Consider the following 14,832-nt stretch of genomic DNA (forward strand, 5'->3'; position numbering starts at 1 on the left):
GTCCGCGTCCGTGGCGCGCACCGTCAGCACCAGCGCGCCCGCCGCGTTGTTCTCCGCCAGCCGCGCGCTGTAGCGCTCCTCCAAGAACAGCGGCGCGTTGTCGTTCACGTCCAGCACCCGCAGCGCCAGCACCGCGCTGCTCTGCAGCGCCGGCGACCCGCCGTCGGCCGCCCGCACCGTCACGTTGTACTCCGACACCTGCTCCCGGTCCAGCTCTCTCGCTGTCACCACACGGTAGTAGTCTTGATAGGACTTCTCCAGCCGGAATGGGACGTCCCCATCGAGCGAGCAGCGCACCTCGCCGTTGGCCCCGAGTCTTGATCATGTACGTGCAGCAGGGCGACCGTCGTCCCCGAAGGGGCGTCCTCAGAAATCTCACTTAGTGCCGACCTTACCGAAATCACCGGGGCATTATCGTTTTTATCTGTCACAGAGATCGTGACTTTGGCAGTGTCGAAAAGGCCTCCTCCGTCCCGTGCTTGCACCTCAAGTTCGTAGGAGTCACCTTCCTCGAAGTCCAGGCTTTGCAACAGAGTGATCGCTCCACTTCCAGAGTCCAGATGGAAGATATTCGATGCCATGTCCGACACTTTTTTCAACGAGTATTTCACGTGTCCGTTCGCCCCCTCGTCGGCGTCCGTAGCCGTGACAGTGACTAGGACAGAGCCCACGGGCACGTCCTCGGGCACACGCACCGTGTACTCCGCCTGGCTGAACACGGGCGCGTTGTCGTTCGCGTCCAGCACCGTCACGCGGATCCGAGCCGTGCCCGTCCGTGCCGGATCGCCGCCGTCGCTCGCCCTCAGCAGCAGCTCGTGAAACGCCGCCTCCTCCCGGTCCAGCGCCTTCGCCAGCACCAGCTCGGGACGCTGATCGCCGCCGGGGCCCGCCTGCACGGCCAGCGAGAAGTGCTCGTCACCGCTCAGCTCGTAGCTCTGCAGGGAATTCCGACCCGAGTCAGGGTCGTGAGCCTCGGCCAGGGGAAACCGCGACCCCGGGCCTGTCATCTCGCTTATTCTTTCTTCCAGCTCAATTTCCTTGAAGCTGGGCGCGTTGTCATTAATGTCCGTGATTTCAACTTCGATACCATAAACCTGCATCTCTCCCTCCACTATCAGCTCACAGCGCAGCACGCATTTCTCCACCAGCCGACACAGCTGCTCTCTGTCGATTCTCTCCGCCGTCACTAAATGTCCCGTCTTCCCGTGCAAAGCGAAATACTGCGTCCGACCTTCAGAGACAATGCGGACACCGCGGTCTCGGATCTCCGGCAGCTGCAGCCCCAGGTCCTTGGCCACGTCGCCCACGAAGGAGCCCTTGGGCATCTCCTCGGGCACCGAGTAGCGCAGCTGCCCCCACGCCGCCTCCCACGCCGCCAGCAGCACGGCCCAGAGCAGAGCTCGCTGCCGCCGGCCCCAGCGCCTCCCCGCCGCGCACATCTCGGTCGTGGCACCGCTCGTTCCCTTGCAACTCCTCGCCGCCAACCCAGACAGCTCCGGCTCCGACTCTGCTCCCAGCTTCTGCACGGTATTTCAGCCACCGGCTCCTCCGTCTTGCTATAGAATGGCTCTGCACCGCGGGGACGATCGCAGACCTGCCGGCCGCCGAACCAGACCCCAAGCGAGCGAGCGATCGAGCGGGTCCGCAGCGGGCGGGGCTGCAGCGCTCCGAGCTTCCTCTCGCTCCTCTCGGTCAACAGCGGCGCCCGCAGCCTCCTCCCGGCACTGCAGGCACCGAGCGCTGCCCAGCGCTGCGCTCCAGCCTTTCCCACGGGCAGCTCGCGGGGCGGGACATGACCGCTAAGAAAACGTCGATTTTCGTCTAGCGCGGACGTCCTACTTGCGCTTTTGATCTCTGGTTTCATCCTCCACCGATGAAGACGTGACGCAAGTAACACGCCTCCTGCGATTATGCTATTCCTACCACCCGGAAAAATGTCTCTATCATGATCGTATAACAGCGATGAAACTATCTCTGAATGTGATGTCTGGGGTATCACGAGTTTCACTGCATACGTCCAAAAGCGCAAACTCCTACACCAATTCCTGTTTTTATACGAGTCGTGCTTGAAGAAAGCCTTTCAGCGGATCATATAGTGTTAAGGAATAGGAGAACTACTCATGAACAGTCACAATGTTCACAGTGCTCAGTGAATCCAGCACTGCAGGGAGGGTCGTTGCTATTTTGCGCCTGCACATCAGACACCATTCTGAATAAATCTGCGTTACTCCCCTTTTTCAATCACAACTTCGTAATTTTTCATTACAATTTTTCTCAATATAGGCATGACAATGCTCACTCTGATGACTCAATACTTGGGCATTAAGTCAAGTATCGGCATGATCTAAATGATGATGGCACTAAGGTCAGGCGCAGAGTTCGGGTACTTAGTAGGTAATAAATACAGAGTTGGCTCCACCCACAGAGAGCTTTTTTAAAATCCTAAATTAACCTGACGGTGTAAGAATTCCTACAGCAGCCTTCCCTCAAAAGAAGGGGTTTGTTCCACGTATCAGAAGGTCCAAACATGTAGCTTCGACAAAAAGCCCTCTGGAAGGAGAACTCTCCAAACCAAGCCCGTCATGTACATCTCATTCTACACAAGAAAGATGCACCTTCTTCCTTAATACAAGTAGCAATTAAGAAAACATAATTTTCCTAAATAAAATTCTTCAGCTAAATCAGAATGTGTCACGAATTAAAATGCCCTTCAAAACTCCTGAACGGTAAGAACCTCCCACTGATCCGACCAATCTTGCAGCAGATGATGCAGCAAGTGCCCGTTCGCAATACTTGATGCAAAACGAAACACGAGAAAGGATTATTTCACGACATCGTGGAATAAAATATAACCACTAAGAGACTCAGGGAAGAAAAAAAAAAAACACAAGGGGTCGCTGGCACCAGCACGCCGTTATTTAAAGGCGCAGAAGAAAGGAATTCGCTTTACAGACCTGAGCTCCGTCCGGGTCGGCCACTGGCTCTCCCTTCACGGCGGTACTGCCCGGGCTCGGCTTGTCGCAGGAATCGCCGCCCAGAAGCTCCTCCGCCGACAGGATGGGCACCGGCGGCGGCGGCGGCCAAGCGGCCTCGGGCAGGGCGCGGGCCGGCGGCGGCACGCACAGGTTGTAGGAGTAGGGCAAGGTGCCCTCGCAGAAGTCGGCCGGGAAGGCGGCGCCGGGCAGCGAGAAGCGCTGCGCGCCCAGGCAGCGCAGCACGGCGGGCGGGCCGGCCCGGCGCAGCCGCGCCAGCACGGCCAGCGCCACGCTCAGCACCAAGAGCGCCGAGAGCAGCGCCAGCGCCAGCACCAGGTAGAACTGCAGCTCGGCCGCCGCCGCCTCGGCGGCCGCCGGGCGCTCGCTCAGCTCCGGCAGCGCCTCCCGCAAGCTGTCGGCCAGCAGCACGTGCAGCGTGGCCGTGGCCGAGAGCGCCGGCTGCCCGTGGTCCTTCACCAGGGCCACCAGGCGCTGCTTGGCCGCGTCCCGCTCGGCCACGGCGCGCGCCGTGCGCACCTCGCCGCTGTGCAGCCCCACGCGGAACAGCGCCGGCTCCGACGCCTGCACCAGCTCGTAGGACAGCCACGCGTTGCGCCCCGCGTCCGCGTCCACCGCCACCACCTTGGCCACCAGGTAGCCGGCCTCGGCCGAGCGCGGAACCACCTCGAAAGGCGGCGCCGCCCCTCCCGCAGCCTCTCCCGCCGCCGCCTGCCGCCGCGGCGGGCCAGAGCACCCTGGGCGCGTTGTCGTTGCGGTCCAGCACGAAGACGCGCACCGTGGCCGTGGAGCTGCGCGCCGGCGAGCCGCCGTCCTGCGCCCGCACGGCCACCGTGAACTCGCGGCACTGCTCGTAGTCCGGAGCGCTGCGCGTACAGCGCGCCGCTCCGCGCCTCCACCGACACCAGCGGCGCCGCGCCCGCCGCGCCCGCGCTGCCGCCCGCCAGCCAGTAGCTCACGCGCCCGTTGGCGCCCGCGTCCGCGTCCCGCGCCTGCACGCGCAGCACCAGCGCGCCCGCCGCGTTGTTCTCCGCCACGTACGCGCTGTACGCCGCCTCCTCGAACACCGGCGCGTTGTCGTTCACGTCCGACACCTCCAGCACCAGCTCCCTGCTGCTCCACAGCGCCGGCCGGCCCCGGTCCCGGGCCACCACCGTCACGCGCTGCTCGGACGCCTGCTCGCGGTCCAGCGCGCCCGATGTCACCACCTTGTACGAGCCGCCCGGCGACGCCACGATCGACAGCGGCGCCTCTCCCGACAGCTCGCACGACACCTGACCGTTCTCGCCGGAGTCTGGATCTTTCACATTCAGCAGGGCCACCACGGTGCCAGCCGGCGCGTCCTCGGGCACTGGGCTCGACACCGACAGCAGCGTGATCTCGGGTGCGTTGTCGTTCTCGTCCATGATATCTATTTGCACTTTACAATGTGACACTAAACCCCCGCCATCCTTAGCCTCCAAGCCGAAGATGTATTTATTCTTCTCCTCGAAATCGAGGGGACCCGCCGTCCTGACCTCGCCGCTGTCCCTGTCGACAGTGAACAACGCGTTGATGGTGCCGGGGACGTTGCTGAAGGAGTAGAACACTCGCCCGTTGGTGCCCGCATCCGCATCTGTCGCCTGCACCCGCAGCACCAGCGACCCCGCTGGCAAATTCTCTGCCACTCGCGCCTCGTAGACACCTTTGCTGAACACGGGCGGGTTGTCATTTAAGTCTGTCACGTTGATGCGAACCTGAACAGTGCCGGATCTCTCAGGGTCCCCGCCGTCTACCGCTGTCAGCACGAGCTCAAAAGAGCTCTGCTTCTCCCGGTCCAACGCTCTCTCCAGCACCAATTCCGGCTGCTTGCTCCCCTCAGAGCTCTCCCTTAAGGCCAGAGAGAAGGACGGGTTGCTGGTGAGCTGGTAAGTCAGCACAGCGTTCATTCCCACGTCAGCGTCTCGGGCCATCTCCAGCGGAAAACGAGCACCGGGAACCGTCCATTCACCAATCTCCAGTTCCAGAGCAGCTTCACTAAAGACCGGGGAGTTGTCATTCACGTCCTCGATCGCCACCTCAACGTGGAAAATGTTCAGCGGGTTGTGCACCAGCACCTCGAAGCTGACGGAGCAGGTCGCCGAGTCGCCGCACATCTCCTCCCGGTCCAGCCTCTCGTTCACGTACAGGTTCCCGTTCTCCTCATTCACCGTGAAGTATTTCAGCTGCTTCTTGCCGGCAGACGCCACCTGCAGCTTGCGCGCCGGCAGCTGGTCCGCGCTGAGCCCCAGGTCCCGCGCCAGCGGCCCCACGAGCGAGCCTCTGGCCAGCTCCTCGGGGATGGCGTAACGGAGCCGCTCGGCCGCCGCCCGGCACCACACGCACAGCAGCAGCGCGGCCAGCAGCGCTCGCCCGCCGCCCGGCCCGCGCCTCTGCCGCCGCCTCACCGCCATTCTCTGCCCGCTGCGCTCGCCGCGCTCCTGCCTCCTGCCGCTGCCCTGCCTCCCAAAAAGCCGCTCTCGCCGCCCAAAACAGACACCGCTGAAAGACACCCAGGTCGCCGCGCCGCCTCTCGCCGCCGCTGCTGCTGGCGGTGCCGCTGCCGCTGTGGCCGGCGCCGGGCGAGCGAGCAGCCTGCGGGGGCAGGACGCTGCGGCGGCGGCGGCGGCGGCTCCAGCGCCGCTCGGCGGCGGCCAACAGCGACACCCGGAGGCGCCGCCGCGACACTGCAGCCGCCGCATGGCCGCGCTCAAGGGGGCCCGGCTTTGGGCGGGGCTCAGCGGCTGCACCGGCCCCGGGGGCTCTGCCCGACTGCAAACAGCCAGAGCAGGAGCTCTGGCTCGGTGTGACTCCAGAGGCGTTACTAAGTCAGATGCGCTTTTGGGCATTCTTTCTGTTAATCTATTTAATCCCATTGCAACCTCAGATGGAAGTATTTGTGGCAGAGCAATACACAATGGAACTAAGCTGCTTTTAAAAAATACGTAGTTAATCTATAAGAGCAAGGAGTGATATTATAGTAAGGGATGACGTTGAGAAACTTTCAAGTCTCCTTCATGCATCTTGAATTCTACTTCCCTTACATGGGACATATTAACTTGAGAAACAGATCAGCCTAAAACAAAGTTTAGAGGTCTATGATAAGAACGAATAAGGCTTATTAATTTTTTTCTGAATCATGAAATATCTTCTTTTGTGTCTCCATACTTGAGAACCTTAGAGTGAGTAAGTGCAAAGCCATTTCTGAGTTGTTCATAGAACCAAACAAAAGATTTTTTACATCGGAATTATAAACCATTCTATGCAAGGAACATAGCTCCTTATTGATGGATGCTTGTCATTCACTTCCAGCAAAGGGATCACAGGGGAAAAATTACACAGGCCTAGACCCCGGAGATTAAATCTAACTATTTTCCTAAAAAGAACCCTTTGGCACACCAATTTCCTGGATCAAAACCAGTCTCTCAGGCTACTTGAACTGCATTCTAAGTCTACAGAGACAACCAATATGGGTCTGGGTATTTAGACAACGCTCCTAAAACCACCACAATGTATAAATTCATGTTTCTTATTCTGTCACTTGTAGTAGCTACACAACAAAGGAAACTGTCTTGTACCAAGCACACAGAACCTCAAACAGCACACCCCAATCACAATTATTTCCTTGGACCATGAAAAAAAAAAAAAAGAACTTGGGACCACAGGTGAGCGCCTCATCAAACTACAAGGACAAATGGACCTTTACACATTTCTTTTATCCATTTCAAGCCATACCACAGTAAACTGCCACCCTGGCCCTGTCTCTGGACAGACAGACTTCTCTCTGTCATCAGACTACACAAATCAAATTTTCAGGGCAGACACTATTAAAAGTCGCTCTCACATCTTTTCAAATCCCAAGAATCACAATACAAATGCGTGCACAGCGATTTTTCTGCTCATCACAATAATTTCAACAATTCCGAAATGTTGTAAAGGCTATAAGACATCAGCAGCTCAGTTTGTGATCCAGTCATCAAAGTATTCCTCAAAGATAACATCATCTTTGTCCAGCACATGGGTTTTCTGGAGGATGGCTGACTCTCCTACTCTGAATGCAAGGTTTCCCTCTGCGCCTAAAAATTACCATTGCCAGAAAACATCATGAAAGTGAAAACCAAAATGGTGAACACACAACTTGGCCCTTTGAGTACAAATGATGGAATATCAAAAAAATGAAGACACCTTTAGACAACTTTCAGAAAACCATGAATAAATACATGAATCAAAAATACACAGGCCTTGTCTCCAACATTACATTCTCACAAACAAATCTCTCCTCAACCCCTTTTGATGGAGAGGCGCCATCAAAAGAAAAGTTCCTCCCACAACTTCCCATTGCCGTGGATAAAGTTTCATTTCTCAACCTGAGTACGAGACAAGCATGAGTATTTCTTCCAGTAAATCTATAAGAAAACACCTCTATTAAAACGAGCAAGGCAAGAGGTTTACATCTGCAGAAAGGAGTGGATCAAGAAAGACTCTTGATGATGATAGCACCAAGGTCAGGCACAGAGTTCGGGTACTTAGCAGGTAATGAATACAGAGTTGGCTCCACACAAAATTCCCTTTATGGTACTTGCCATAAGAACGTAATTAAACCATTCATTTAAACACCACAACAACCTGTGAACACACAGGAAGAACCTCCCAGGACCCCCCATACAGCTGAAGTAAGACCTGTTAGGGCAAATTTACCAGGGAAGAAGAAAATCACATTGCACAAAAGTAGGGCTGAATACTGAACAAGGAAAAGAGCAAACAATGTCTCTCCTGTTTAAAGGACCTCCACACTCAGGTCACAGGACTCTTGTCTCCAGCCCTGAACAACATCCAGGGTATTCTCTGACCCTCATAATCTGCAATAAGATGTAATCAAACCCCAGCTAAAACATCTTTAACATCCACCACCATAAGGCCATCCCCATTTGCCAGGAAGGGCAGCTGGATTTCTCTGCAAGGCTCAATAGTCTGACATTTCAGATTATCTCAACAGTAGTAGGTACAGGAGAAAGGTATGTAGGTAGTGAAACATCAAAAAAAACCACAAAAAACCCTTACACAGGAACCACAACTGCGGGTCTTACATAACAACTAGGACAAACTGAATTTCTACACCATTTTACACCTTTTAGAATCAAAAAAAAATCGCAGCAATTTTTTAATCTGCCCTGTACCTACAAAACGAGATTTTTCACCCTGGCCAACCATTATGCCACAGGACAGCTACAACCACAGTCAGCCTCCTCTGAAAGAAAAGTGGTACACAAAACCTCTCACTGTCTGAGAATAATCACAGATACCCAAAGGAAATGAGCGCTACTAACTAAAATAAAATACTCTCAAGAACATAAACGATACACAGCTCTAAAAATCACCCAGTCATCACAACAACTGCTCATCCCCCTTCAGCACATGGCTAACTTGGAAGGTACACGATTCTCAAAGTTTAAAGTGATGTTACACACCGAGCGACTAAGTGTTGTCCCAAAGCAAGGTCTATCTGCTCAGGAACGTGTCATCGAGGAAACACCTGACCCTCCAAACAATGTAAATTCCACTTGCATTTGATTCTTGCCTTCAACTGTTGCATTATTTGTTGCAAAATAGTTGCATTAATAGTTCATGTAAATGGATGCATTTACATCCACTGAGAATATAGAATGCAGGGAGGAATTACACTTGTCAGGAGAAGAAAAGAAGAAACAAAACACAACTCTATGAAAATACAAAGAACAAACCTCCAGCCAAGAGCAAACTCTCTTTTCCGGCCGTGCCCACCAAATTTAAGGCTGAAGATGGACCCCACGTCAACCTCCCCGCGGAAAGAAGCACCAGGGCACAGAGTGCCGATGAAAGGTGCCTTGCATTCCTTCTCTGCAAATCTTCCTACGCGACACGGACCACGGGAAGAAAGGAGAGGGGAGCAGTGAAGGGAAGCGTCGCACAAAGAATTTGGCCCGAGAAACTCACCGAGGGAGGGGCAGGGGTCGCGGGGAGGGCGCCTGTGGGGTCGTCGTCCCCGAGCAGCGGCGCGGGCTCGTCGGGCGGCGGCCGGGCCGGGAGGGTGTCGCAGCAGCTGGCGGCCGAGAAGCGCAGGTGGCTCTTGCGCGAGTCGGCCGTGAGCGACACGTCGTGCGAGTAGGAGTGCAGGAAGGCGCGCACGCCGTCGATGCCCACGAAGTGCGAGACGGGCACGCCGCGCAAGGCGCCGCTGTCGGGCGGCAGCAGGTGCTGGCGGTGGCAGCGGCGCAGGCGCAGCGCCAGCAGCAGCAGCAGGAAGGCCAGGAAGAGGCACGAGACGGCGGCCACGGCCAGCACGAGCCAGCGCGTCAGGCTGGCGGCCGGCTGGCCCGGCGCCGCCGCCTGGTCGTCGGGCGCGCTGGCCAGCTCGGCCAGCAGCTCGGCCACGCTGTCGGCCAGCAGCACGCTCAGCGTGGCCGTGGCCGAGAGCGCCGGCCGCCCGTGGTCCCGCACCAGCACCAGCAGGCTGTGGCGCGCCGCGTCGCGGGCCAGCGGCGAGCGCGCCGTGCGCACCTCGCCGCTGTGCAGCCCGACGCGGAAGAGCCCCGGCTCCGTGGCCTTGGCCAGCTCGTAGGACAGCCAGGCGTTCTGGCCCGCGTCCGCGTCCACCGCCACCACCTTGGCCACCAGCGCGCCGGCCTCCGAGCGCCGCGGCGCCAGCTCCACGCCCGACCAGGCCGCAGCGCCCGAGCCCGCCGCTGCGGCCGGCGGCGGGTACAGCACCTGCGGCGCGTTGTCGTTCTCGTCCACGATCAGCAGCCGCACGGACACGTTGCTGCTCAGCGCCGGCGCGCCGCCGTCCTCGGCCAGCACGCACAGCTGCAGCTCCGCGCAGCTGCTCGTAGTCCGCGAGCGCAGCGCGTACAGCGCGCCCGTCTCCGCCTGCACCGACACGTACGACGACAGCGGCGCGCCCCGCACCCGCCCCTCCGCCAGCCGGTAGCGCACGCGCGCGTTCTGCCCCCAGTCCGCGTCCGTGGCGCGCACCGTCAGCACCAGCGCGCCCGCCGCGTTGTTCTCCGCCAGCCGCGCGCTGTAGCGCTCCTCCAAGAACAGCGGCGCGTTGTCGTTCACGTCCAGCACCCGCAGCGCCAGCACCGCGCTGCTCTGCAGCGCCGGCGACCCGCCGTCGGCCGCCCGCACCGTCACGTTGTACTCCGACACCTGCTCTCGGTCCAGCTCTCTCGCTGTCACCACGCTGTAGTAGCTGCTGTGTGATCGCTGCAGCCGGAACGGGACTCCCCCGTCCAGCGAGCAGCGCACCTCGCCATTCGTCCCCGAGTCCCGGTCCTGCACGTGTAGGAGGGCTACAACGGTCCCCGACGGAGCATCCTCAGATATTTCGCTAATCGCTGACCTCACCGAAATTTCTGGCATGTTGTCGTTGACGTCTGTGACTGAGATCGTGATTTTGGTAGTATCAAAATGTCCTCCTCCATCATATGCCTGCACCTCCAGTTCATAGGAATTGCCTTCCTCGAAGTCCAGGCTTTTCAGTAGAGTGATCTCTCCGGTCTCATAATCCAAACGAAAAATATCTGATGCCATGTCCGACACTTTTTTCAAAGAGTATTTCACCTGTCCGTAGAGCCCCTCGTCGGCGTCCGTGACAGTGACTGTGACCAGGACAGAGCCTACGGGCACGTCCTCGGGCACACGCACCGTGTACTCCGCCTGGCTGAACACGGGCGCGTTGTCGTTCGCGTCCAGCACGGTCACGCGGATCCGAGCCGTGCCCGTCCGTGCCGGATCGCCGCCGTCGCTCGCCCTCAGCAGCAGCTCGTGAAACGCCGCCTCCTCCCGGTCCAGCGCCTTCGCCAGCACCAGCTCGGGACGCTGATCGCCGCCAGGGCCCGCCTGCACGGCCAGCGAGAAGTGCTCGTCACCGCTCAGCTCGTAGCTCTGCAGGGAATTCCGGCCCGTATCCGGGTCATGAGCATCTGGCAGGGGAAACCGCGACCCCGGCGCTGTCGTCTCGCTGATTCTCAGTTCAGCTTCTGCCTCTCTGAAGCTCGGCGCGTTGTCATTAATATCCGTGATCTCCACTTCTATTTCATAAAACTTCATTTCCCCCTCCACTATCAGCTCACAGCGCAGCACGCATTTCTCCACCAGCCGACACAGCTGCTCTCTGTCGATCCGCTCTCCGCTGTCACTAAATGTCCCGTCTTCCCGTGCAGAGCGAAATACTGTGTCCTACCTTCGGAAACAATTTGAAAGCCGCGGTCGCCTAACTCCAGCAGCTGCAGCCCCAGGTCCTTGGCCACGTCGCCCACGAAGGAGCCCTTGGGCATCTCCTCGGGCACCGAGTAGCGCAGCTGCCCCCACGCCGCCTCCCACGCCGCCAGCAGCACGGCCCAGAGCAGAGCTCGCTGCCGCCGGCCCCAGCGCCTCCCCGCCGCGCACATCTCGGCCGCGGAACCGCCGGCACCGCAGCACCGCCGATCCAATCCCGCTGCCACTCAATGCTCTCAGCTCCTGCACCGTGCACAGCCACCGGTGCCTCCGCCTGGCTCCAGAATGGACCAGCACCCACGGGATTATCGGGGACCGCAGGTTCGGGCAGGGAGCGAGCGTCCGAGTGATCCGATCCGCAGCGGGCGGGGCTGCCGGTAGCGCTCCGAGCTTCCTGTCGCTCCTCTCGGTCAACAGCGGCGCCCGCAGCCTCCTACCGGCACTGCAGGCACCGAGCGCTGCCCAGCGCTGCCCGCCCTGCCTTGCTCCATACAGGGCACGGTCGCCACCGAGATGTCGCTTTTCGTCCAGCGCCGATCTCCTGCCTCCGCATTTCTCCAGCCCATCTCTGCTTTCATCCTCCAGGGTATCAGCATCGGGAGGAAGGCAGAGGCATTCCGTGGGTGGGGTTCTTTAAACGCGCTGGAAACTCAGCACTTACTAATGCCATTATATGTAAATTAAAACACAATTTTCGTGTATCACCCTGTATCTTATTTTAATCTTATCCTTTTGTTCAAAAGCACCTCCAACAACAGACTGTCAGAGAGAAAACGGGAAGATAACATATCCCGAAGAACAGAGATATCAGGGTCATTAACACAAGTGTGACACGATCAATTGCATACTTCTTGAAGTTAGGGAGCTAATTGTCACAGGATTCAGTTATAAGTACAAAAAAGATGCAGCTGAAACTCTCAAGGTAAACTTTCAGGACTTGAAATATTTGACATCCTTTCCCAAGAGATGCCTAGTAGTTCCTCATTTTGTACAGGTTTACATTTGATTACAAATCATTGCAGCTTTCCTTTTTTGTTCTAAAATCAATGTGTGAAGCACTGAAGCTCTTTAGTAAACTAATCATCTAGGTATTTCTTAATGACGTTGATATGTTATGTGCTCAAGAAAACAATCATGGAACCGTAGAGCAAAAGTACAACACTTGAAACACGGCTGACCACTAATCAATGTGCAAATGGGCTTGATTCAAGGGCGTAAACCCTCCTCTCGCCAATCTCCCTAATATGTGATCCCTTCGTATCTCAGATATTTATCCCAGTAAAGAGAATGGCAAAAATCTGCTGTTCACGATATACCTGACTTCTACTAAAACCCCCATCATCTTTGTGCAAAGAGGATAGAAGAATAACAATCTCTGAAACAGAAGTCTTCCAGCACTCTCACTAGTCTACGAAATAAAGATCACGAAGAGCAAAATAGAGCGAACTGCCAGCCAGGACCCATAAACGAAGTCATCTAGCCTGACTACTGCATTCCCCCCGAAACCAGCGACAATCTCTTCTTTTACTCAGAAAAAAAAAAAAAAAAGGAACTTTCCACATTCGTTTCCTTTCTAAATCAAACTGGGACAAAACAACGTTTAAATAACGGGTTTGGGTAAAGCTATACACGAGTTCCAAGCACACCCTTTCTGAACAAATCTGTCAGGAAAGAAATATTTCCAACACCAGATGTCAGTGCTCTCTTTTTTTTCCTCGACCCCCGCCAGCAGAATCAGCCGTTCTCCTTCCACAGATTACAGAACTGCTTTCAATGTTGTTAACACATTCAAATTTATAGAGCTCGAGTGTTGAAGACAAAACCGCGAGCCTGAAGCTGAACCTGTGACCAAGGAAGAACCAAGGGCTTCCTGCTCTGCATGAACGCGAGATAGCCCTTCCTTAATTCAGTCCGTCATGGAGACAGGACTGTGCAACTCACATAACCACGACCCCGGGAAACAAGGAGAAACACTGAGAAACACCGCTACTAGCCTAAAGGAGAGCTACCATCAAAGCCTGTCACATGAAGCTGTTACCGAGAAAAAATGAAAAACTTCCGCTGCTACGTCAGGATATAGATGACGAATACGCATTGACACCAGGCAAAAAAACACGTGAAGAGAAAAGATGACGTTTCGGGAACTTTTAAAAACAGAAGAAGCTCACACTTTACAGACCTGCGGTACATCGGGATTGGCGGGCGGCTCTCCCGTCACGGCGGTACTGATCAGGCTCGGCTTGTCGCAGGAATCGCCGCCCAGAAGCTCCTCCGCCGACAGGATGGGCACCGGCGGCGGCGGCGGCCAAGCGGCCTCGGGCAGGGCGCGGGCCGGCGGCGGCACGCACAGGTTGTAGGAGTAGGGCAAGGTGCCCTCGCAGAAGTCGGCCGGGAAGGCGGCGCCGGGCAGCGAGAAGCGCTGCGCGCCCAGGCAGCGCAGCACGGCGGGCGGGCCGGCCCGGCGCAGCCGCGCCAGCACGGCCAGCGCCACGCTCAGCACCAAGAGCGCCGAGAGCAGCGCCAGCGCCAGCACCAGGTAGAACTGCAGCTCGGCCGCCGCCGCCTCGGCGGCCGCCGGGCGCTCGCTCAGCTCCGGCAGCGCCTCCCGCAAGCTGTCGGCCAGCAGCACGTGCAGCGTGGCCGTGGCCGAGAGCGCCGGCTGCCCGTGGTCCTTCACCAGGGCCACCAGGCGCTGCTTGGCCGCGTCCCGCTCGGCCACGGCGCGCGCCGTGCGCACCTCGCCGCTGTGCAGCCCCACGCGGAACAGCGCCGGCTCCGACGCCTGCACCAGCTCGTAGGACAGCCACGCGTTGCGCCCCGCGTCCGCGTCCACCGCCACCACCTTGGCCACCAGGTAGCCGGCCTCGGCCGAGCGCGGCACCACCTCGAAAGGCGGCGCCGCCCCTCCCGCAGCCTCTCCCGCCGCCGCTCCCGCCGCCGCGGCGGGCCAGAGCACCCTGGGCGCGTTGTCGTTGCGGTCCAGCACGAAGACGCGCACCGTGGCCGTGGAGCTGCGCGCCGGCGAGCCGCCGTCCTGCGCCCGCACGGCCACCGTGAACTCGCGGCACTGCTCGTAGTCCGCGAGCGCTGCGCGTACAGCGCGCCGCTCCGCGCCTCCACCGACACCAGCGGCGCCGCGCCCGCCGCGCCCGCGCTGCCGCCCGCCAGCCAGTAGCTCACGCGCCCGTTGGCGCCCGCGTCCGCGTCCCGCGCCTGCACGCGCAGCACCAGCGCGCCCGCCGCGTTGTTCTCCGCCACGTACGCGCTGTACGCCGCCTCCTCGAACACCGGCGCGTTGTCGTTCACGTCCGACACCTCCAGCACCAGCTCCCTGCTGCTCCACAGCGCCGGCCGGCCCCGGTCCCGGGCCACCACCGTCACGCGCTGCTCGGACGCCTGCTCGCGGTCCAGCGCGCCCGATGTCACCACCTTGTACGAGCCGCCCGACGACGCCACGATCGACAGCGGCGCCTCTCCCGACAGCTCGCACGACACCTGACCGTTCTCGCCGGAGTCTCTGTCCCGCACTTTCAGCAGGGCCACCACCGTGCCGACCGGGGCG

The 14,832-nt window shown here is 58.4% G+C and overlaps 2 protein-coding genes across 2 annotated transcripts in view; both read right to left on the reverse strand.

The window, feature by feature from the left end:
* Nucleotides 1-14,832, reverse strand: part of LOC115908821 (protocadherin gamma-A12-like) — a 107,056-nt gene that overhangs the window by 49,490 nt on the left and 42,734 nt on the right.
* LOC115908533 (protocadherin gamma-A12-like) lies at nucleotides 84-13,435 on the reverse strand. Its single transcript, XM_030957181.1, has 2 exons — nucleotides 11,444-13,435; nucleotides 84-1,439 (listed from the first exon to the last, which is right to left on the reverse strand). The coding sequence occupies exon 2, from the start codon at nucleotides 1,437-1,439 to the stop codon at nucleotides 225-227; it is 1,215 nt and encodes a 404-aa protein (XP_030813041.1). The 5' UTR covers nucleotides 11,444-13,435; the 3' UTR covers nucleotides 84-224.

This window comes from Camarhynchus parvulus, chromosome 13 (assembly GCF_901933205.1).
Source record: "Camarhynchus parvulus chromosome 13, STF_HiC, whole genome shotgun sequence".
Lineage (NCBI taxonomy): Eukaryota > Metazoa > Chordata > Aves > Passeriformes > Thraupidae > Camarhynchus > Camarhynchus parvulus.

Bases quoted from the DNA above. Each gene is read 5' to 3' on its own strand.
- LOC115908533 (XM_030957181.1), bottom strand. From the start codon at position 1,439: ATGTGCGCGGCGGGGAGGCGCTGGGGCCGGCGGCAGCGAGCTCTGCTC.